This window comes from Mauremys mutica, chromosome 2 (genome assembly GCF_020497125.1).
Source record: "Mauremys mutica isolate MM-2020 ecotype Southern chromosome 2, ASM2049712v1, whole genome shotgun sequence".
NCBI classification, from domain to species: domain Eukaryota; kingdom Metazoa; phylum Chordata; order Testudines; family Geoemydidae; genus Mauremys; species Mauremys mutica.
Window position 1 is genome coordinate 41864772 of NC_059073.1, and position 23204 is coordinate 41887975.

The following is a 23204-nucleotide window of genomic DNA, read 5'->3' on the forward strand; positions in this document are numbered from 1 at the left end:
AAATACACAAAGGGACCAGCACTCAAAGAATAACTGGTCCATAAGACTTCCATTCGTTTTAAAAAGCAAAACATTTGCTATAGGCTTTTGTAGCTTGTTCCTTTAGTTCATTCAACCAAAGAAGGGTCTACAACACCAATTAACAGCTACATCCTCACCTAAATTTTATTGCAGACAACAGACTTTATATTATAATATAGTCTACAAGAAACACAAAGGCCTAGAGTCAAATATGATACTATACTCAATAAAATTCCATTTATCTTTAACCTATGTCAGTATAACACAAAAATGAAGGGAAAGATTATCTGTTACTGTTTCATATTGTAAGTTTAATACTCACCAATATTTGGGAAACTTAAGCAGTTTGCCATAAATAGCAGTACTAAAAGAGGGGATAATTGGAGTAGGTAAGCAGTATGATCCTCTAATGTCCAAAGAGGTCAATCCTGTCTGAAAACCAAATATCTGAAATAAGAAAAAAAGGTCAAATTATATAATGATATAAGATTTAACAAGCATAAGATTAGATCTAACAGTTTCAATTTTCTTTACAATAACTGCACACTAAACTCTTTCTAGTTTTCAATCCAACTCCCCAAAATTTCAACTTGTTAAAATTAAACTAAATAAACAAATAATTATGATAATTAGAGAATACTTTCCCAGCACACAAATAACCTGAAAATTACTCATGTCCAAGTTCTCTCCAAAAACAAAATGTGCAAGTGTTTTACTTTAAGAGAAATATATCTGTTGAAAAAAATACTTAAAATTTATTTTAATTCACCTATTAAGATTTAAACATCATCTCACATGCTTCCTTACAATAGCATATTGTTATTTGTTATTTTTATTTTCAGAGCAGCAAGGAAATCATAGACCAGGGTCCCACTGTTGTAGGTACTGCACAAACACAAAAACAAAAAGACAGTCCCTGCCCAGAATAGCTTTCAATCTAAATACAAGACAAGAGACAACAAATGGATATGGACAGACAGGGAGTACAAAGAAATAATGAGACAATATTGGGCAACATGATAGGCTGTGTTCTCAGCACAAAAGGAACCAAACTGTTGTCAACTTTTTTTGTAGGCACCACGGAAAAGTAGAGTTTGAAGGAAGGATTTGAAGGAAGAAAGCAGAAATGAGCCTGTTTGAAAATTTAACAAATGGGCATAGAGGCTGGGATCATGGGCCAACCTGAAGTGGGAGTCAACTTTTCTATACTGAATGAGAGAGTGAAGGTCGGGTGGAGGTAGGCTGGGAAGGGCACTGAAAGTGAAGACAAGTAGCTTATGGTTGATACACTACAGAAGAGGGAACCAGTGGAGGAATACAAAGAGATGGATGACATTTTCAAAGTGGAAGCAGCAAAGAATCCTGTGGCACCTTATAGACTAACAGACGTTTTGCAGCATGAGCTTTCGTGGGTGAATACCCACTTCTTCAGATGCATCTGAAGAAGTGGGTATTCACCCACGAAAGCTCATGCTGCAAAACGTCTGGCATCTGAAGAAGTGGGTATTCACCCACGAAAGCTCATGCTGCAAAACGTCTGGCATCTGAAGAAGTGGGTATTCACCCACGAAAGCTCATGCTGCAAAACGTCTGTTAGTCTATAAGGTGCCACAGGATTCTTTGCTGCTTCTACAGAACCAGACTAACACGGCTACCCCTCTGATATTTTCAAAGTGAGAGCCAGGAAAATGATCGGGAAAGACATGTAGAAGGAGTGGTTAGAGAGGTAGGAGAACCAGGAGAGAACACAGTCACAGAAGCCAAGGGAGAATAAGATTTCTAGAAGCAGAGCATGGTCAACTGTGTTGAAGGTGGCTTCCAGGTTATGAAGGATGAAGATGGAGGAGTAATGGTTCCAAGCTTTGGCTAGGAAGAGGTCAATAGAGACTTTGACAACAGCAGTTTCAGTTGAGTGGAAGGGGTGAAAGCAAGATTGAAGAGCGTCTAGGATGGAAATGGAAGAAAGGAACTCCAGGCAGCAGTTGTGGACAGTGTTCTCAATTAACTTAAAAACGAAAGCAGGGCAGTAGTTAGACAAGTGGGGTCAAGGATTTAAGATGAGAGAGACTAAAGCAAGTTTTGTATTGTGAGGGGAAAAAGCTAGAGGAAAGTGAGAGGTTAAGGAGAAAGTAAGGGAGGAAGATGAGAGTGGGCATGTGGGATTTCAGGAGATAAGATGCATGAGGCCACTGGGGCAAGTGGAGAGATTAGAGAGGAGCAAATGAGAAATATCTGCATCTGTGTCAGGGAGGAGGAAGAGAGTTGTAGGAGGAAAAGGGAGAAGGGAAGGCTAGCTCATACAGAACTCATTTTTTTCTTGAAAGAAAATGGCAAGATCCTGTGCAAAGAAGGCGAGGCAGCAGAATGAGAGTGTTTGAGGAGTGACTGGGATAAAAAGCTGATAAAAAGCTGGCTGGGATGGTAGATATGAAATTCAATTAAGTTGGAGAAACAGAGTTGCATAACCAGGAAGATGGCTGAAATGAAAGAGGAGAGAACAAATTTGTAATGGAGGAAAGTCAGGGTGGTCACAGGATTTCCATCACAGATTCTCTGCAGCAAAAGAATAGGGACAGAGGAAATAGATTTTGGTGATGAGCCAGTGAAGGGGGGTGCAGGGCAGACCTTGAGATGAGAGAGAGGAGCAAAGAGTGAAGGGTGTAAGCAATAAAAAAGCGTGAAATGGAGAGAATCAACAATCATATTGATGGAGGAAGAGGAAGAGAAAGGCAGAAAGAGAGGAGAGGGCTGAGAGCAGATGAGAAGTCATCAAACACTGAAACTTGAAGTCACAGAAAGACTGAGTGATAGGGTGGTTTTGGGGTGCAGGAGGCTAATGGACGGTGTTGAAAGATACCATGTGATGGTCGGAGAGGAGGAAATCAGCAACAGAGAGATAAGTGACAGATTGGTGAAGATCGGGAGAAGTCAATGGCCCTTTCAGTGAGTGGGAGAGTTGAACCAGGCCTTTATACTTAATACAAATTAAACAAAATGCAGATATCCATTGTTTCATAGTTAGAGTAATATTTTTACAAAAACAGTTGGATTTAGTGACAAAAGTAGCTTTTCTTCAAACCTTTTTGTTATTTTCAATAAAATGTGACAATTTAAATTACATTCTACACAGTATATTATAATTATTCTTTAATTTTTTTCTGTACTAATGTGAAAATTAATTATTGTGGAACTGAATCTTTTCAACACATGTTGCAACACTTCCTGTAAGAGTACAATTCATATGTTTACACTAAAACTGGCAGATAAAACAATGGTCTTAATCCTGCTCTCATCAACTTCCATGGGAGCAGAACTGGACCCTTCAGTACCGAAAACATCAAGGGTTTTCTTTAACATTTAGATATTAACTTTGGGGGGGAGGGGGAAAAAAACTAAGGAAAACTTGAAAAATATTTAGGAGGGTTGAATGTGATATTGCTGTCCCAGTTATTTTAAATGTGTTATGAGGTGAATATCTCATTCTAGAAAACTGAAAATTTGCCATGTAATTAGCCTATACAGTATTACTGTTTTACAAGGACATTCTAAGAATTTCCTGGCTTAGACAGCTGTATGAGTAGACAGTGCAGTGGAAACTCATGCTTCTGTATGTCTTTCAAAAGAGTCAGTAAAAGTTAGTAATATTAGTAGTCATGATAGTAAATTGTTATATTATGGTAGTATCCAAAGACCCTTCAAATGATTCAAACCACTGCACTTGGCCTGGCAGGGAAACTAACTCTTCCGATGATCCAAAGGAGGCAGAGTTTCAACAGATTCTTCTAAAATTTTAGCACATTCCACATTCTCAAATTGATTTTTTAATGAATTTTTGCAAACTCTTAACCTAGCAAATGGGCCTGCCTCCTCACTAAAGGATATTAAAATACAATGTTTAGAGGTTCTCCTCCCACACTCAGCAGCCCTGGAGTTAATGTTATGCACAAAATATGTTAAAGTGTGTGTCTCACTGTAATCAAGAGCAAATATTACCATATTACCAATATTACCAAAATATTACTAATTTTGTACTAAACATGTTCGTATAACAGAATGTATAAAGATGATTTGTTACAAATGTGTTAACTATATTAGTATTATATCCAATTTTGCAAAGGTTTTCGCCAAATAATTTGAACAACAATAATAAAAAATTAGTTCCTTGGGGCTTCGGCCTGTACTCTTTACAAAGGTGGAATTCTCATTCAAGTAATAGGAAATTTTGCCTAAGTTAAGAGTGCAAAACCAAGCCCTTGATATTTGCTATACACTTCTTTGGCAAAACTGAACATGCTCTGGGAGATCACAACTCTTAGCATCTAGGACTGTCTGTATTTGTATTAATTCTTTTCAGTGTTCTTTAATAATAAATACACTTCATATTTTCTTTTACCTTAAGGTAGCAGTGTGCATAACAATAATGAAGCAGGTTATCAGAAGGTTGGCTAAGACTGCTGACTGTTTGCACAAGTTGTTCAGCATACATTGGCACAGAATGTTCCAGATTAATTTTGTCCATCAGTATTCTAATAGCAGGCAAAGGCCGTAAAGGCTGGAAGCTTCCAGCATTTAACAAACCACTTGAACTCTAGAAAGAAAAAGAAAAGAAAAAGTATTCTAAAGACAAACTTTTATGCAATACCCTATGGTGGACCTCATACCTCTATCAATAAAAATTTTTAAAGAGTCTGAAACACTTCTAAAATAATTTTCCTGTAACAAGTTTTCATGTACAGAGTATGTGAGAGTTCAGTGGCTAGTCTATAAAAAAGTTATTTACACATTGCTTCATCACTGAAAAGTAAAATGTCCCCAAACTCATTATGATATAACTTTTACACCACTCTGTACTATCTCAGTGTTTATAAATGTGACAGATATCTTAACTATTATAACAAAATAATGCATTTAATTTTCAAAAATATGTTACATAAAGATTTTGTATGAAATAAGTATAAGTTGGAGATAAAAGGTAGTATGAACTGCATGCATTTCAAGTAAAAACTGATTAGGGTCTTTCAAGGTCCCCGGTGAAGCCACAAAATTGCTATATTACACCACAAAGATGGTCTGAGAAAGACAGGAAATATTATGTGTTTTTATTGGTTCATTCTGATGGAAAAGTTTGCTACCTGACCTGGATGTTGCTTTTCTGGTGGTCAACTGGCATCTTGTTTAACTTGGCTTTAACTGTAGGAAGCTGTCAAAGGATTTAACTACAGGAGTGGAAGCAAGTTCCTCATCATGGCTGCCATCACCCCTACTGAGAACTAAGAAACTACAACCAAACCATTAGGCCTCCATTATCCTAAACATGAAAAATATTCTGACTCTGTAAGGGGAGTAAATCAGAGGACACCAACATCTAAGTTGGGTACAATTAAATCTTAATCAAAACCTGAGATGTGAACTTAAGGTTGCCAGTACTATCCACTCCACAGGGTGTCATTTTTCCTTCCATACCTGATTCCTATTTTTCTCTTTTTGCTTTCTGAGTAATGAGAGTCTGGCTTAGCCAGGGAAAACAAGTCTATCTCTGCAGCACCACTATGGACCTGTACTAAACAGACAAGCTATAAATAATGCTCTCAGTGCAATTCTGCTAGAAGTTTGCCAGTTTTGAAATGGCTAATAAGTCCATGTGCCATGCCTGTAATTTCCTGGCAGATAGGTTGCTTGCTCTGGCAATTCAATTCCTCATCTCTATGATTACATACAATTCTATAAAAAGAGTAAATTTAAAAAGTGTTATATTTTCAGTTTAAACCCTGAAAAGTTAGGAAATGCCAAAGGTTAAGGTTGTACATGCAACTTTGACTCTGCCTCAGTTCATCAGAACCACCACCTGCTTATTAAGTACACAGAAGAAATATGCAACCCTGCCATAATGCATGATCACCTTTCAAGGTTGTCCAAGGCTCTTACTACAGACTTCGTGCATCATACCAAGTCTATTTGAGCCTTTGCCTCAGCCCCTATGCTGTTTCACTATCCAGATCGCTGCAAAACTAAATGTAGCTGCAGATATATGCGCAACAAGTTCTTCATGACTGAGAGGCAATTGGCTCAAACCTGAGCAGTGCTGTGACCCCATGTGCTGGTCACAACACCCAGAGTGGAGAACTGGATCCAGCCCCATGGGACAGGAGCCACTGCTGATGGGTGAATGCAGAGTAGGCTCCTCCTCCAGGGCCCGCCTGTCGCCCTCAACCGTCCCCTCCGCCAACGCTGATCCTCCTCATTTGCCAAAACATTTTTTTTTTAATAAAAAATCATGAAATCCAGGACTTTTACTATATTTACAGTGACTAATCCATGATTTTGGGGGGAAAAATTCCATTACAAATCTGCAGCCCAAGTCACACTGAGCAGATGGTTTACTACTTTATCCAGAATGATGCCCGATGACACCACTGAAAGATGGATTTACTAAAGAGGAGTATACTAAAAACCAAATAATCGGAGTTCAAAAGCATCAAAAAGATAAAGAAAAGTTACCAGCTAATTAAAATTAACAATTTTTTCTAATTGTAAATCACTAGCGGAATGTCTTTAAAGCAGAAAGGACTGAGATATGTTCTGGACAACACATCACCCATGAACTGCACACTTTGGCCACCTTAGCTTTAGCATAAGAAAGTATTCAAGCCAATGGTGGCTTGTCATGACGCCCAATTATAGAGTGTAAATGTTTATACAGAATACATGATGGTCTGCTATAAAGATTTTACCAGCTTGAGTTTGAGATGGCCACATAACTCAAAAGAGACTAAAACACAAGCAAGCCATTCACTCAACTCAAACAAGTCCAATTAAAAGTGCAAATACTGCAGGGAGAATTCTAATTTCTGTATTGATGCTATTTTTCTTATCCCTCAGCCTGTAAAGTCAGGCTCACTTAGTAACACCATGAGCCCAACTGTAAAGATCTCAGAGGGAACAAAGAATTATAAATGAGACATTTAAAAAAGTTCTAAAATAGCTTTGATAGTCAGAAAAGTGTTGCAGTTTTCAAGTCCAATCTCTTGACTCACTCCAGAATAGAAGTAAGTGTTGTTTCCCACTGGAAAGCTGGGACTCTCCCCTTTCTAGTGTTAATAGCTCTTGCTTCTAACCCTGATGTATCAAGAGATATCAGACCTTAAACTTGTGACTGATTCAGGACCACCCAGGGTCTTAGGCCAAAGTAATCTGGGTGAAGGTAAGAATTCCAAAATTGAGGGACAGAAGGTAACATTTCAGGTGGATTGATTAAATAAATGGCAACGGTTTCAACTGCTTAATGGTTTGGAACGTTATATATAGTCATGAGGACAATAAATTGGTGGGCTAAGTAAGCCGAGGCTAAAAGTACGTAATATATGCAATTTTTTTCATAGGTTTCACTACCATATATCATATAATTACTTTACTAGACATAAACATTAAAAGAAAGTTAATGCGAAGTGCAAAGTGAAGCACTGAAAAGTAAAGAAATGCTAGAATTAAGGTATCCTATATAACCTTAATTTGGCCCTCTTGTGTATATGCATTAGAATAGTCTTTATTTACATGATCACATACTATTTTTTCTACTGGATCCTGCCTCCTTCTCTGAACAGGATGCCCAGGGAACCTTAATTCTGGTATCTCCTAACTTTTGTGTGCTTCACTTTCAAACCTCACATAGTAATAGCTGCAAGTAACACTTTCTACCATCTCCAGTTGGCTAGGAGACTCCATTCCATCCTGGCAGATGAAGATCTGGCCTCACCCATTCATACCTTCATCACCTCTCAGCTGCATTACAGCAATGCAATCTCTTGGCATGAAACCTTCAGCACTTGGGAAAGTCCAGCTAGTACAAAACATTGCAGAGCATCTCATGAGCAACTGAGGCTTCCTCAATTGCATTACGCCTGTCCTCCAGTCTCTACAATGGCTTCCAATCAATGTCAAGGTCTGGACCTTCTCCTCAAATCACCCCAAGGGTTGGGCCTAGGATACCTACAGACTATCTAAAGGTCCAGGACAAACACCATGATTGACAAATACATTCCTCTGGTACAATGAAATTCTCAGCAATAAGGGTAAAACTCATTTGTACAGAAGACAGAATTTTCTCCAGAGGCAGTCCAAGAACGTGGAATTAACTCACAAAAGAATGAAGTGCCATCACAAACTTTACCACTTTCCACTACAAAGGCAAGGCACACTTCCTTAACCTTGCCTTCTCTAATATAAACACACAGCAACAGTTCCACTTATACAAAAAAGAAAATGAAATTAAAATAAACCACCACCAAAACAGGACACTCCACTGCATATTTCTCCCTCTGGGGAGAAGATGAGAGAACAAAATGTGTGACATATGCATGCATGTGGTTTAATGCACTACTGGAAGGTGCTCAGATATCATAGTAATGAGTGTGGTATGAAACCTATACAGAACAGAACCTAAATAGCATACTTTTAACAGGTATTTTTGTGTGCATCGTAGTAAGAAGGAAACTGAAAAAATAGCACTCTACCATATGGAATTATACTGAAACCCACATGGGTCATCAGCAGGGTTTGAAACTTTAGATCCACCACACAGACCTCTGCAGCTTGACATAACTATATAACCAATAGCAGTAATATGTTGCTATTCTCCATGCAGACCAGCACTAGCGGGAGATGAAACAAGTTTTCAGTGGGTTTCACAGATATATGTTGACAGCACAGGAATGGTGAGACTCAGTAATCTTGGATTCCGTTTCTGACTCTGAAGGAGAGGTTGCTATATTGGGCACAGACTCTTCTGCCCAATACTCTCTCAACCTGTCCTTGTCTTGATTCTTTGGCACCCCAGTTCCTTGTACTGGTCCCATTCTCCCTCACGTAACCTGTCCCAATTTCAACTCCTCAAGGTTTCTCCTCCCAGTCACCCAGTCTCCCCTTTAGTGCCAGGTTAGTCACCTTACCCAACCCTACCGAGTTCCCACCCCCCAGCTCCTTGCCCAGCAAGTCCCAGTTCCCCACCTCCAGATCATCATCTGATCTTTCTCTCTCCACCACTGTGGCATACAGTCACCTCCCTGGTCATGCTTCTCATCCTCGCTGGTCCTCTACATGGAGGATAACAGTCTATTACTGCTGTTTATTCCTTCAGCTCAAATGGAAGAGGTCTGTGTAGTGAACCTCAAGTTCCAGGGTTTAATTCCTGCTGACAATGTTTGCGGGGAGTAATAACGGTTGCACATGATAGAATTTCTTTGATTCCCTTCAGTTTTCTTCCTGAAAAACACCTAGGAAATTCCATATATGCATAACATAATGTTAAACAAACATTGTAAGGTTCCAAAATCAAGCACTCCAAAGCTAGAAATGGACAGAATTAACACTGCATCCCTCCTTCTGTTTATGTCTTATGAAACAATCTTTAATTATATTACCGCAAAATTTCTTGTCTCATTCAGTACCCAGGGTACCACACAGACAAGGATGTGTAGTCGACAAGGCTGTGGTTGAGAATATGCCTGCCTCGTTGGCTGACAATGTTTTAAAAATGTAAAATGAGTGAGGAAGGGGCCTGCAGGAAGAGAAAGATGTGTTTGTAATTAAAGTGCTGAATGAAACCTGTGAGCACAGGGTTCCATCCCTATCATTGGCACAGACTTTCTGTATGATGTTAGAGAAGTCATTTAAACCAGAATTTTCATACATAGCCACAAACTTTTCTTCATTTTCTCTGTGTATGATCTGACACACCTACAGCCTGATTTTCAGTTCTGCACATTCATAACTCCCAACTGCTCGGCAACTCTGAAAAAAATCAGGCCCTAATTATCTCAGGTTGGGCACCCACTTATTGAGATACCCAAAAATTTGTGAGCCGACTAATTAATTTTGGCCTAAATCTCTCTGTACTTCAGTTCTCTATCTGTAAAATAAGGAAGTGTTATTACCCCCTGTGATAAAGTGCTGGCAGCTAGCAGGTGAGTCAGCACTCTGATCATTCTGGTACAAATTAGTTTCCCCAGAGAGGTCTGATTGGGGAATGAAATGTAATTTGCTAATCAGGACAGGAGACTAGGTAAGCTAAAACATTAATAAGCCCATCAGCTGAGGACTGATAAAAAAGGCATAGGAAAGAAGTGCAGGAGAGAGAAGCAGGGCTAGCTAAGCCCAGACTCAGAGAGATCTCACGGAAGGGCAACCTTTTCTTTTCTTTGAGCCTTGAGAGAGGGCTGAGAATACAAGGGACTGTATAAACAGTATTGTTGCACAAAAATATAAAGGGCACAGTGTAGATACTCAACCAATGGAGTCTGTGCAGATTTCTGTGATGCAAGGCAGCAGGAGTGGATCATACCCTGCTACACCCCCATTTCACAGGGGTGTTATGAAGATAAATGAATTAATGTTTATGAGGCAATCAAAAACTATGGTGATGAGTGCAACAGAAATCTTGTGAAGAAACAAATTCACATTCAATGTAAATATTGGATGATGTGTAGTAAGTCAGTCATAAGACCACATAACTCAAGGACTGGGATAAAAAGAAATACCGCACAGCAACAGGGTTCACTTAATACCTTCTCATCTTGTGCAATGAACGAGGCAGGAATTCCATGGAAAAAGTAGTATGTGATCATGTAATTAAACACTGTATCATAATGCATATGGCACATGGAGACAAGTTTGCATAGGTAAGCTTAATTCTGGCATTTTCTAGCATACGAATTTGACAGAAGTGGAACTGCTCTGTAATAATTTATGAATACAGTATGTTGACCCTGTTATTGGGGTATTATAGGCTGTAAGGAAAAGCAAGCAGGAAGCAAACTATGGCTCAAACTAAGCTAACCCACAGTAAACACTTCAGGGTTGTAAAAGACAATACCCAAACTATTAGGTTCGAAGATTCTACCACCTGGATTCAGTCAACTTGCAGACTCAGTTTTAATGACCAAGGCCAATGGCCAGAAACTGAAGAGAACAAAGTACTATAGCAGTTTTAAAAAGGACTGTCGATAGAGAGAGGTGTTGACTGTTCAGCAGTTGTCTGGGAGAGCAGACAAACAGGTACCCGCTTGCATGTCTACAGAAACTAGGCCACTTGTGACTTCCATCAAGGAATGGTAAGACAGACATGCATGTAGACTGGTTGTTGTTTTCAAATACTTTGTTCCTGCTGTTATGATAAATCATACTTGCGTTTTGAGAAGGTTGTTGGGTTACTGTACACACCACAGGTCACAAACTCCTGAAGGGAAGAACCACAGACTCTAAATCTATTTGGACCTCCTGGGTAAGATTAGTTGACACACAAAGTACTGTAGCCAGGCCCTGGTCTAAGAAAGGGTGAATCTAAAGGCATGGGCATAGAACTTGAGGGAGTGCACTCAGAGAGCCAAAAAAGAGGATACAGATGTAGTTAATCCTGTAACCATGACAATGAATGCTTGAATATGCAACCTTAACGTACTTTATATATATATAAAATTAAAAATACCTAAGATTAAAGTGTGTGTGATAAATGTGTGTGTATGTAATATATACATACACATACATACATTATCTACACCTATATACACACACAAATTAAGCAAATATATATAAAATTTATTGTAGATAAAAATATCTTACCTTCTGTCCCATGATTATAGGTAGCAAATGGCCCAGTAAATTGAATTCAGCCATAGAGATTGTAATGGTGCATTTAAGAATGGTAAAGCTTGTGAGTCGAGTGGGAATGTATTCCTCCAAAGATGCTATTTCTTCTGAGTTTGGCATAGTTCTATTTCCTTCCACAATATCTAAAATCAATCATGATTACACATATAAATTCGTCATACGATTAAAATAAAAGTAAATGAATTACCTTAAAATTCATAGATCCTAAGGCCAGAAAGGCCCATTTTGATCATCTAGCCTGACTCCCTGTATAACACAGGCCACAGAATTTCCCAAAAATAATTCATGGAGCATATCTTTCAGAAAACCATCCAATCTTGGTTTAAAAATTGCCAGCGACAGAGAATCCATCACAACCCTTAGTAAACTGTTCCAATGGTCAATTACTCTCACCGTTAAAAATGTATGCCTTTTATTATTTGTCATCTGAATTTGTGTAGCTTCAACTTCCAGCCACTGGTTCGAGTTATTCCTTTCTCTGCTTGAAGAGCCCATTAAACATTAGTTTCCCCACATAGATACTCAAAGACTGTAATTAAGTCACCATTCACCTTCTCTTTGTTAATCAAAATAGATTATATTCTTATTTTATGTTCTTATGATCTTATTATGATCTTTTCTAATCGTTTAATCATTCTCATGGCTCTTCTCGGTCCCAACTCCAATTTATCAATATCCTTCTTGAATTGTGGGCACCAGAACAGAACAAAGTATTCCAGCCGTGGTCGCACCAGTGCCAAATATGGAGGTAAAATAACTTATCTACTCCTACTCAAGATTCCTTCTTGGGTCACAGCATTGCACTGGGAGATCATGTTCAGCTGATTATCCATGACAACCCCCAAATCTTTTTCAGAGTCTCTGCTTCCAAGGATAGAGTCCCCTTATCTTGTAAATATGGCCTGCACTGTTTGTTCCGAGATGTCTACATTTACATTTAGCCATATTAAAACACATTGTTTGCTTGCACCCATATTACCAAGCCACTCAGATCACTCTGAATCAGTGATCTGTCCTCTTCATTATTTACTATTCCCCAATTTTTGTGTCATCTGTAAATTTTATTAGGTGATGATTTTACATTTTCTTCCAGGTAATTCATAAAAATGTTCAACAGCATACAGCCAAAAATTGATTCCTGCAGGGCCCTCTGAAAACAGACCCACTTGATTTCTATTCTCTGCTCACAGTTATGCTATCTATCTGTTTTTAATCCATTTAAGGTGTGCTGTGTTAATTTTATATCCTTCTAATTTTTTTAATCAAAATGTTGTGCAATACCAAGTCAAATACCTTACCAAAGTCTAAGTATATTAAATCAACTCTATTATCTTGCTTTAGTTGATAAAGTTATCAAGTTAGTTTGACAGGATCTATTTTCCATATACCCAGGTTAATTTGATTTTAATTACATTACCCTCCTTTAGTTCTTTATTAATCGAGACCCATTATCAGGGGCTCCATTACCTTGCCTGGTATCGATGTCCAGCTGACAGACCTAAGATTACCTGTAAATATTTTCTCCAGCATCTAGCACAGTATTTTTTGTGGATGAGTAAAAGATGCAATTTTTTATCTTTCTCTCTATATATTTGGGAATATTATCCCCTTTGCATTAGGCTCTACTTAATGCTAAATATAATAATAATGAATTATTTTCCTCACTTGGAAATCCACACTTATAGAGTGAAAAATACACACTGGCTCTCTGTTTTATCTAAAATGTTAATCTTAATAGCTGGCTATAATTAGCGTCCATTCCCTTTTTCTGTTTAATCCCGTTATTTCATAAACATTAACCCACATTAAGGGTTTCCTTTTATTTTCTGGACTTTAGAGGAGAAAGTACACTCAGGAGTGTGGATGTTGTGATGATACAAAGTCTCCACCCACCACGGAACTTGTAGGTAAACAGCACAACCATAAAAATGGTATGCTGGTCAGAGAAAGGCATAGCTAGGGCTGCCAGGGCATATGCTGATTCACTTTACCCTCCCCCTAGCCTTCGCTGGTGCAACTCCCATGAAGACACAGGCAGAGATTAAATTTCCTCTCTGCAACCCCACTTCCACTATTTGCAGTTTGCACCTTTCAGCAGTGCTGAATCTGGTCTGTAAAAACAACATATTCATCATAATTAAATAAGCAGCATACCTGGTTTGGGCTTGTTATATGGCTCATATTCATGTTCCACAGCACAAACTATCATTTTCATAATCCTGTGTACTGCACTGCTATCCAATCGAAGATTAAGCGGACCTACAATGAGGCTTTTTGTAGACATCTCCTGCACATTTACTAAATCTTCACTCTTTGATGAAGAAAGGTCTTGCTGATTTCCAGAAACTAAATAAAAGTGTATTTTTTTCAGTCAGTAAAATGAATGACGACAATTGGGAATATAGATGTATTAATTTTGTCAATTATTTTTGATACAGCTCTTATGACCCCAGATTTATTATCAGAAAAAAAAATTCCACAGGAAACATAATTAAGTAAATGCAACACTTCTGTTAACACAGGGTTAATCTATATTTAAGAATTTTTATTCCTTTTCATGTTGAGAAAACGAAGGGTGAGATTCTGTGCTGTGCAATATATCAGAGCAGACTCGGGGAGGGAGCACTAAGCTGGCTTTATACCATGTTTTTGGAAGCCAAAAACATCCCCAGATAATTTAGGCAGTGCCCAGGAAACTCTAAGTTACAGAAGCCTGATACCAGCTGCCTATGGATAACTGTGCTGCTCAAAATCTTTGCAGTGTGGCATTGTAGCCCCAATCCCAATAAACTCTAATGTGACCTCAGTTCCTGCACCAGGGGAATTCCCACCAAGTTAGAATTGGAGCTTTTAAAGCCCTTTTACCTGGCATAAAGGGGCATGAGCAGAACTGAGACTCTCACTCTAAGTGATTGTAATAGAAACTGGATTGACAGCCCTAGGAGATAAATCTCTCTCGTTCGTCCACACATGAGGTACAGCACAGGAAGTGAGAATGCAAACTTCCTCACCAATGTACTTCAGTCCAGTTTTTCAAGGACCACCCCAGGGATGAAAGGGTTGTTCAATCTCCATCTCCAATTGATCTTTGGCCTCTGTGCTGAGACCACCAATAAGTATATCAATTAGAGCTAAATGTGATGGTACTTCTTGAGATACAGGCACTTGGAAGAAATGGATTGAAACCACCAACTCATTGCACAGGCCACTGTACAACCATTAGATGGTAGTGACTATATTATTATAAAACTATTTCATAATAAAATACTTCAGCCAAATTCTTCTAACTTTAATTATTTAGGTTTTATAACTTTTTTTTACACTATTCATTAAAAGATTTCTTCACCTTTTCCTGAGCATATTTACTCAGGAAAGGTCCATTCAGACTCATTTCATTTTCACTGATTTTTTTTATACAGTGATTCAGCAGTTTTTATGGTGTCCTTGTACAGCTGAAATATCAAATGGTTTGCTGAAGGTCACGCAAAACTAGAACCAGGATCAAACTGACTCCCAGCCCATTTCTCTAACAACACACAAAAGAATAGAGCAAACATACAAAAACAAGAAAAATCTAAGTCAAGGATGGCCAATGAGAGCCTACCTAGTCCATTCCAAGAAGTATCATATCTTGATGTTATCTGAATAACTGATAGCACATCAAACTCCAAAATCCATCTGACCAAAGTGGTGCCAAACAGGAAATATACTTTTACCAAAACAAAAATAGAGACAGTCTGTGACGGCTAGGAAGGTGGTTTTATGAGAACCTGCAGCACAGCATTTATTACTGTCTGCTACTGGAGAACTTGTTAGTGGGGAACCTGGTAAGGTAATGATGATTAGAGTTTCATCTTGGTTTCTTGGAGTTTTCCAAACCTTTCCCTTGCAGACACCTGCCTCACCAAAACGTAATCCTTGACTTCCATAGTCAAGCTGTTTTGTAGAAACGATGATGTATTTCACTTTAGTTGGCTTTGGGAACACTAATACTTGCTTAAGTGATTCCCTAGATATTTCCTCTGCAGGTATGTCTACACTGAAGTGTAAGGTCGGGCTCAGGCTCCAGTTAAAGCCTAACCCCCCTTCTGTCTACTCACAAATTATGCTAAACCAGGGCTTGGACCCAGGGGTCCAGTACTTTGTGGAGCTGCAGGCTGTGAGCCCTAGTCAGACTGAGGTTCTGGGAGTAGCCAAAAGTATCTCACAATTTCATGGGCCAAATTCCTATGCCCTATCCAAAGAATCCCCAATTGACTCCAAAGAATACGGAAACAACCCCCACTCCTTGATGTTCAGCAGCAGCTCACTGAGTCAGCACTGATCCTTCCATTGTCTTCTGATCACCAACCTGCAAACACATCAGAGCGCCTTCTGCGTTTGCAAAGAACAGAACAAGCCTTTTGCAAAATGCACTGCTTCATGGTCCCTGGAGCACAGCCAGATTTTGGTGAATCTCTGGTGCAAGGCCAGCAAAACTGACTTTAGTAAGAGTACCAGGAAAAACCACGCATACCAGCAAATAGTGAAGAAGCCAGCAGCTTTGCAAATTTACCAGTAATACTCCTTCTGCGGATCCTATCCACAAATCAAATTCTTTCTCCAGTATGAAATTGCTCTCAGTTCCAACAAAATTGGAGACAACAATAATCTTGGTTGAACAAGGTAAATTGGAGAACAGTTCTTTTCTAGGGATCCAGAAAATGTCCTTGGAGTTGAAGGAAGAGGAGAACCCCCACACTCCTCTACATATCCTTTCCCTTCTGGAGTCAGACATATTTGAGACTGTTGAGGAATATGGTTTCTCCTTGCTCCAATAACACAACTGACTCCGTATCTGGCGGATCTGAGGTCAAATCCAATCTATAAACCTGCACCTGAACAATTATGCACTGTAGTGCCATAGTATCAGTCACCGGTGTCAAAATATGTCCTTGCTTCACTAGCTCCTTAAGTCTCTTTTTGGAACTGGCTCATCCAGATCTGATGGTAGCAGAAGAAGGTTTCCTCACTTTTCAGTATATTGTTCTTTATATTTAGTGTACATAATGGAATCCTTCACTTGCGGATTGGCTCTCTTAAGAGAGACTGACACTGTTGAGGACTGACTACTGACATCTGCCTGCATAGATAAATCATTATCAAGAGGATTGGCTTTACACACAGAAGCCAACATCTCAGAGGCTTTCCTCTTTTTCTGGGCCTTATCACCAGACCTTACAGTCCAACAGAGATGACATCTTTTTTACCCACAGAACCATCCAGGCAGATGACACTCTATGGATCATCTTGCCAGTTCCAGATGGCTTTGCAGCCAAGGCTATTTTCAACAGGATTGCTTGTTATCTGTTTTCTTTCTTTCTTTGCTCTCGAGATAATTGTAGAGCAAATTGAGCACTTGGCAGATGAGTGCCCTTCCCCTAAACATGACAGGCACTCAGCATGTGCATCAGATGCCGTGAACATCGCGGGACAGGATACATATCTTTTGAAACCATGTTTCTTTTTTGGTTCCATCAATAGCTATCTATACTATTACTAACTATAAGACTAAACTCTCTATAGCTACTAACAATTAAGATTTTAACTAACTAATCATGGATACAAGAGGATACCTGAGCTCCACACAAAAGGTTCAGCTGGTCACAGTTAAAAGGAACAGAGGTAGCTGGAGGGCCACACCCCTTTTATACTCATGCCTTGGAACATTTGACATTCTCTGAGGAAAAGGGAGAGGGAGGAACGTGAGCACCCTAATGACTATTGCTAGTTAAAGCTCTAGGGTCAGACTGCAGTAGTTCAGAACATCTTGAGAGTGGTAATATGCACAGGACACTTGAAGAAAAATATCCAGCTTTAGAGGTACTAAACTTAAGTGTGTCTTTTTAAATTGAGGACTTTGCATAAGAACAAAATATTTTCTTTAATAGTACATCTGTTCACCATTCCCCAGCTGATATCACTATTCTATATACGTGAAAATTGTTTTTACAACAGACAATTGAGAGTTCCACAGCATAGAGGTAAGCATATGTACAGAAAACAGCTGATTTGGAGCTGGCACATATACATCTGCTTGGTCAGAAGCTCACAAGTAGGCACTAAAGAACCCCCATGGCAATAGTATTTGTTCATCCTTAAATAAAGGTGGGGAAAGAAGCAGTTACCCAATAGGGTGGAGCTATGGAATAGGATCTCTACAGGGTATTCACTCAGAGAAAATGAACTTGAATTACCTATAGAAAAATTATAATATAAAAAAATGCTACATACTGAAGTATTAACTAACCTTGGGTAGCTTTAGCTATCCTCAGAGGAACATAACTTTAAAATGAGCCAGACACGTTGTCAAAATTAGAAAGCTCAAGAATGGCTGATAATTGGTGCAGAAGTCTATATATACACATGGTTTGAACCAATTTTTCCCATAAATCCTCGAACTGCATAATTAAAAATACTATAAACCCACCATCTTCTGTGCATTTGCTAATCCCACTATCCCAAAATAATAAATGTGTAGGGTTGTCTACACACTTAGCCATGTAATTTGGGTGTTGTAACTGTCTTCTTTTGAACATTTTTTCCTGGGGAATATATGGCCCTAGGACATCAAGTAGAAAATAAGCAGCAAAAACAGATTAACTCTTAAGAAACAAAGATCTTGTCATATAAATCATCTATATATAAAATAAGAAATCACAGAAAATATATTCTAAAACTAGAATTATTTCTCAATTTTTTATTTTTTTTACAGCATCAGGTTTTTTTTGTTTTTTTTTTTAAGTAATTCAAATGTGACACTTTACACGAAATTCAATCTAGTACACTACTAGATTGTACTACTAGTAGAAAACTACTTTACGTTTAGCTGCTGATTATAAAAAATATCTTTCCAATCACCTATGACAGTGATTCCCAAACTTGGGATGCCGCTTATGTTTACCTGCCCCATCCACAGGTCCGGCTGATGGCGGCTCTCACTGGCCGCGGTTCACTGGTCCAGACCAATGGGAGCTGCTGGAAGCGGCGCGGGCCAAGGGACGTAGTACTGGCCGCCACTTCACACAGCTCCCATTGGCCTGGAACAGCGAACCTGCAGACGGGGCAGGTAAACAAACCAGCCTGGCCCGCCAGGGGCTTTCCCTACACAAGCGGCGTCCCAAGTTTGGGAAACACTGACCTATGAGGAAAAAAAGTTAGAATACCAAGAATCTAAGAAAACTTACGCATGTCGGTTCCAACAAGCAACTGCAAAATAAATCTAAGGTAAGGTAGAGGACAGCTGGTCAAGGCCCAGGTGGCCGTCAAAAAATCTTTGCTTTCTGTTTTTCAAGAGAGGCAAAACAAAGAAAAGGAGTACCTTTGCCACTGGTGCTTTCCATTGTGTACAAGTAATCCATGTAAAAGGCACCAAACCTCTGCATTCCAGCTATCTCTGAGTATGTCTCCTACCAACAAAACAAAGCAAATAAAACAAAAGATGTATAAGGACAGAGGTTATCTCAGAGAATTGACCTGTCAGACAGGTAATCTAACTTCTATTGTACACTACACAAAAAGGAGATCCATAATTCTGCTTGACATTTTGACCGCTTTATCAATAACATATAGTTTATTAATACCTTTAATGGAGTAAATATTCTTCACTAGACCTCCCACATCCCAGCAGACCAGTCTAATACTGTAAAAATTAAAACTAATGCTTGTTAATTCTAAAATAGTCTGATTTCTAAAAACAAAACAATGCATTTTATCTTTAGCCTTTTGAAAATTTAAGTCACTACATCATTACGATTTTTAGAAAATATCTCATATTGTAATTCATAGAAGCAAGAAAACCATAGAAAACTTGTCAAGGAAAGGGCATTTTTTAATTAAGGAGAAGTAAAGGGTATTCATAAATGTTTGGGTCTGAGACTTTACCAATTTCACTCTGTTGTGGCATCTCTAGATTGATATCTACCATACTGCTCTTTTTTTTTTTTTGTTCTAAGCAGTATATAGAATTGTAGAATGTAAGGCTGGAAAGGACCTTGAGAGGTGACCTAGTCCATCCTCCCACCCTACTGAAACAGGGCCAAATATACCTAGACAATCCCTGACAGGAGTTTGTCCAACCTGTTCATAAACACCTCCAGTGACAGGGATTCCACAACCTTCGTGGGAAGCCTATTCCAGTACTTAATTATCCTCAGAGTTAGAAATCTATTCCTAAAATCTAACCTTAAATCTCCTTTATTGCAGATTAAGCCCATTACTTCTTGTCCTCCCTTCAGGAGAACAAATGATCACCATTCTCCTCTTTTTAAAAGCCTTAATATATTTGCAAAATGATCAGATCTCCTCTCCATCTTCTTTTCTCAAGATTAAACATTCCCAGTTTTTTTAACCTTTCCTCAGAGATCAGGTTTTCTAAACCTTTTATAATTTTTTATCCTTTTCTGCAGTACTACTGCCTACCCAATTAGTCCCCATTTTATAGTCATGTATTTGATTTTTCCTTAAGTGTAGTATTTTGAACCTATCTTTATTCAATTTCATCATGTTGATTTCAAACCAATTCTCCAATTTGTCCCAGTCATTTTGAATTCTAATCCTGTCCTCCAAAGTGCATACAACTTCTCCCAGTTTGGTGTAATCTGCAAATTTTATAAGCATACTCTCCACTTCATTATCTAAGTCATTAATGAAAATGTTGACTAGTACTAGACACAGGATAGAACCCTTCAAAAACCCCACTAGATATATCCTCCCAGTTTAATTGCAAACCATTGGTAATTAGTTTGAGTATGGTCTTTCGGTCAGTTGTGTAACCAACTTTTACAGTAAATTCATCTAGACTGCATTTCCCTAGTTTGCTTATGAGAATTTCAGGTGGGATTATGTCAGAAAGTCTTACTAAAATCAAGATATCATATCTACAGCTTCTGCCATATCCAGTAGGCCAGTGGTTCTCAAATTTACTTGATTGCACACACACCCTTTCTTTGTGTCTGTAGTAGTTTACACCCTCCCACACAGTCCCTCAGCTCTCCAGCCACCCAGCTCTGAATGTGCGTAGTAAGTTTTTTTCCCCTAAAGCTTCTCATGCCCTCCCCCCATCAAAATATATTTGGCGCACCACCATCACCCCCATTTGAGAACCTCTGCAAAAGGCCAATAACCCAGTCAAAGAAGGAAATTAGGCTGACTTGGCATGATTTGTTCTCAACAAAACCATGCTGGCTATTTCCTAATCACCCTAGTATCCTCTAGGTGCTTAAAAATTGATTGGTTAATAATTTCACATATTGAAGTTAGGCTGACTAGTATATAATTTCCTGAATCCTTCTTAAAGGATGTTTGCCCTTTTCTAGTCCTCACCCATCCTCCATAAATTCTCCAAGATGATTGCTAATGTTTCCAAGATTATCTCAGCTGTTTCCTTAAGTATCCTATGGTGAATTTAGTCAGATCATCAACTTCAATACATCTAACTTATCTAAATATTCTTTAATCTGATCTTTCCCTCTTCTGGTTTGTGCTCCTTACCCCTTTTTTAATATCAATCATGGTAGGTATCAATCATGGTAGGTATTTGAATTTACCTTTCAAATGAAGATTGAGGCAAAATAGGTATTCAACACCTCAGCCTTCTTGATGTCATCCATTATTAGCTCTCATTCCCTGCTAAGTAGAGGACATACGCTCTTCTTTATCTATCTCTTGCTCCTAATGTATTTAAAGCACCTTTTTACATTGCCTTTCATATCCCTGGTTAGGTGCAATTCATTTTGTGCCTAAGCCTTTCTGATTTTGTTCCTATATGCTTGTACTATTCTTTTGTACTAATCCATAGCAGTTTACCCATGTTTCCACTTTTGGTAGGATTCCTTTTCTATTTTCAGCTCATTAAAGACCTCCTGGTATAATCATATTGGCCTCATACTAGTCTTCCTATTTTTTTCTTTACATCCACATATTCTGCTGCTGTGCCTTAAACACTGCCTCTGAGAAACTGCCAGCTTTTCTGAACTCCTTTTTCCTTTAGATTTTCTTCCCAAGAGACCTTAACTACCAGTCCTGAATTTGTTAAAGTCTGCTTTTTGAAGTCCATTGTTCTGATTCTGATGCTCTCATTCCTTCCTTTCCTTGGGATCATAGAATCTATCAATTCATAATCACCATCATTTTTTTTCATCCCCATAAACAATTCTTCCCTGTTAGTCATAATCACATTTATAATGGGCTTCCCATCTGCTTACATCCTCCTCCATATGAAACAAGAAGTTGTCCCCAGCACCTTCCAAGAACTTCTTGGAAATTTTATGTTTTGCTATATTACTGTTTCAACAGATGTCAGAGTGCTTAAAATCACCCATTCCTACCAAATCTTGAGTTTTGGAGACTTTTGTTTCTTGTTCTAGAGACATATCATATATTTATACATATATATATACATATACCAACACAAAGCTCTCTATCATAAGACTTTTAATTTTACAAAAAATCATAGTATGATCTTATGAACATGTACCTGACTCAGAATTTCAATATTTGTATAATAACTTTTTCAAAAGTGCCTAAGGGTATATCTACACTGCAATTAGAGATCTATGGCTGGCCCATGTCAGCTGACTCAGGCTCATAGGGCTCAGGCTAAGAGGCTGTTTAATTGCAGTATAGATATTTGAGCTCAGGCTCCAGCTGAGTCAAATGACATGGGCCACCCATGGGTTTTTAACTGCCATGTAGATATACCCTCAGTGACTTAGGAGACTAAGTGACTTAGGTACTTAGTTGTCTATATCTCATTGAAACACAATAAAAGGCAGGGCTTGTTTACACTATAGTAGAGCACACTAGTGCATATTGAACATATGTCAACAGAAGGTGTTCTGCTGCCAGCATAGCTACACCAGCAATCCTATGGCAACAGAGGCACTCTTCTGTTAGCATAGCTGGGGCTATACTGGGAGCTCTGCCAGCATAGCTATGTCAGCTAGAAGGTGTGATTTTTGCACACTCCTCAGCAATGTAGCAATGCCAGAAAACTCTGTAGTGCAGACCAGATCTCAGACTCCTCCTAGGAGCCTAAATCTCTTTTGAAAATGAGACTTCAGGATTTTCAAAATTATACCCAGAATCAGCGGTATCACATAGATTTAATTCAAAATAGAACTCACTGTATAGTGGATGTGCTCTCTACAAATGAGAACAAAATGGGGAGAACTCTAACAATGTACACAGGAAGGAGACTTGTTTGACTAATTCCAAAAATACCCCTCGACACATGGCTTATTTAAAGTCCAAAAATGACAAAAAGTGTATGTATTTGAGAATATAGCCAGCGTTACAAATCAGAGCATGAAGCATACATTAGCAGAATGACTCAATGTAAGATAATTTCCTGTCTTTTGAAATAATGCTTCTAGCTAAAAAAAATAATCTTATTCACTAAAGAATTTTGTGCGTGGTCTAATTGTCAGAAATTTTTTAGGTCTGGTACCCCATGTTGCACAAGTTTTCCCTAAACCATTTCT

General features: G+C 38.6%; 1 protein-coding gene across 5 annotated transcripts in view; it reads right to left on the reverse strand.

Annotated features, from left to right (window-relative positions):
* VPS13B (vacuolar protein sorting 13 homolog B) overlaps positions 1–23204 on the reverse strand; it is a 902514-nt gene that overhangs the window by 721300 nt on the left and 158010 nt on the right. For all 5 annotated transcript variants that reach the window (XM_045002958.1, XM_045002959.1, XM_045002960.1 and 2 more), the window contains exons 12-16: positions 19043–19130; positions 13837–14028; positions 11635–11804; positions 4415–4609; positions 344–468 (exon numbers count right to left, since the gene is read on the reverse strand). In XM_045002958.1, the coding sequence (XP_044858893.1) occupies positions 344–468; positions 4415–4609; positions 11635–11804; positions 13837–14028; positions 19043–19130 (770 nt within the window). The remainder of the gene's footprint in view (positions 1–343; positions 469–4414; positions 4610–11634; positions 11805–13836; positions 14029–19042; positions 19131–23204) is intronic.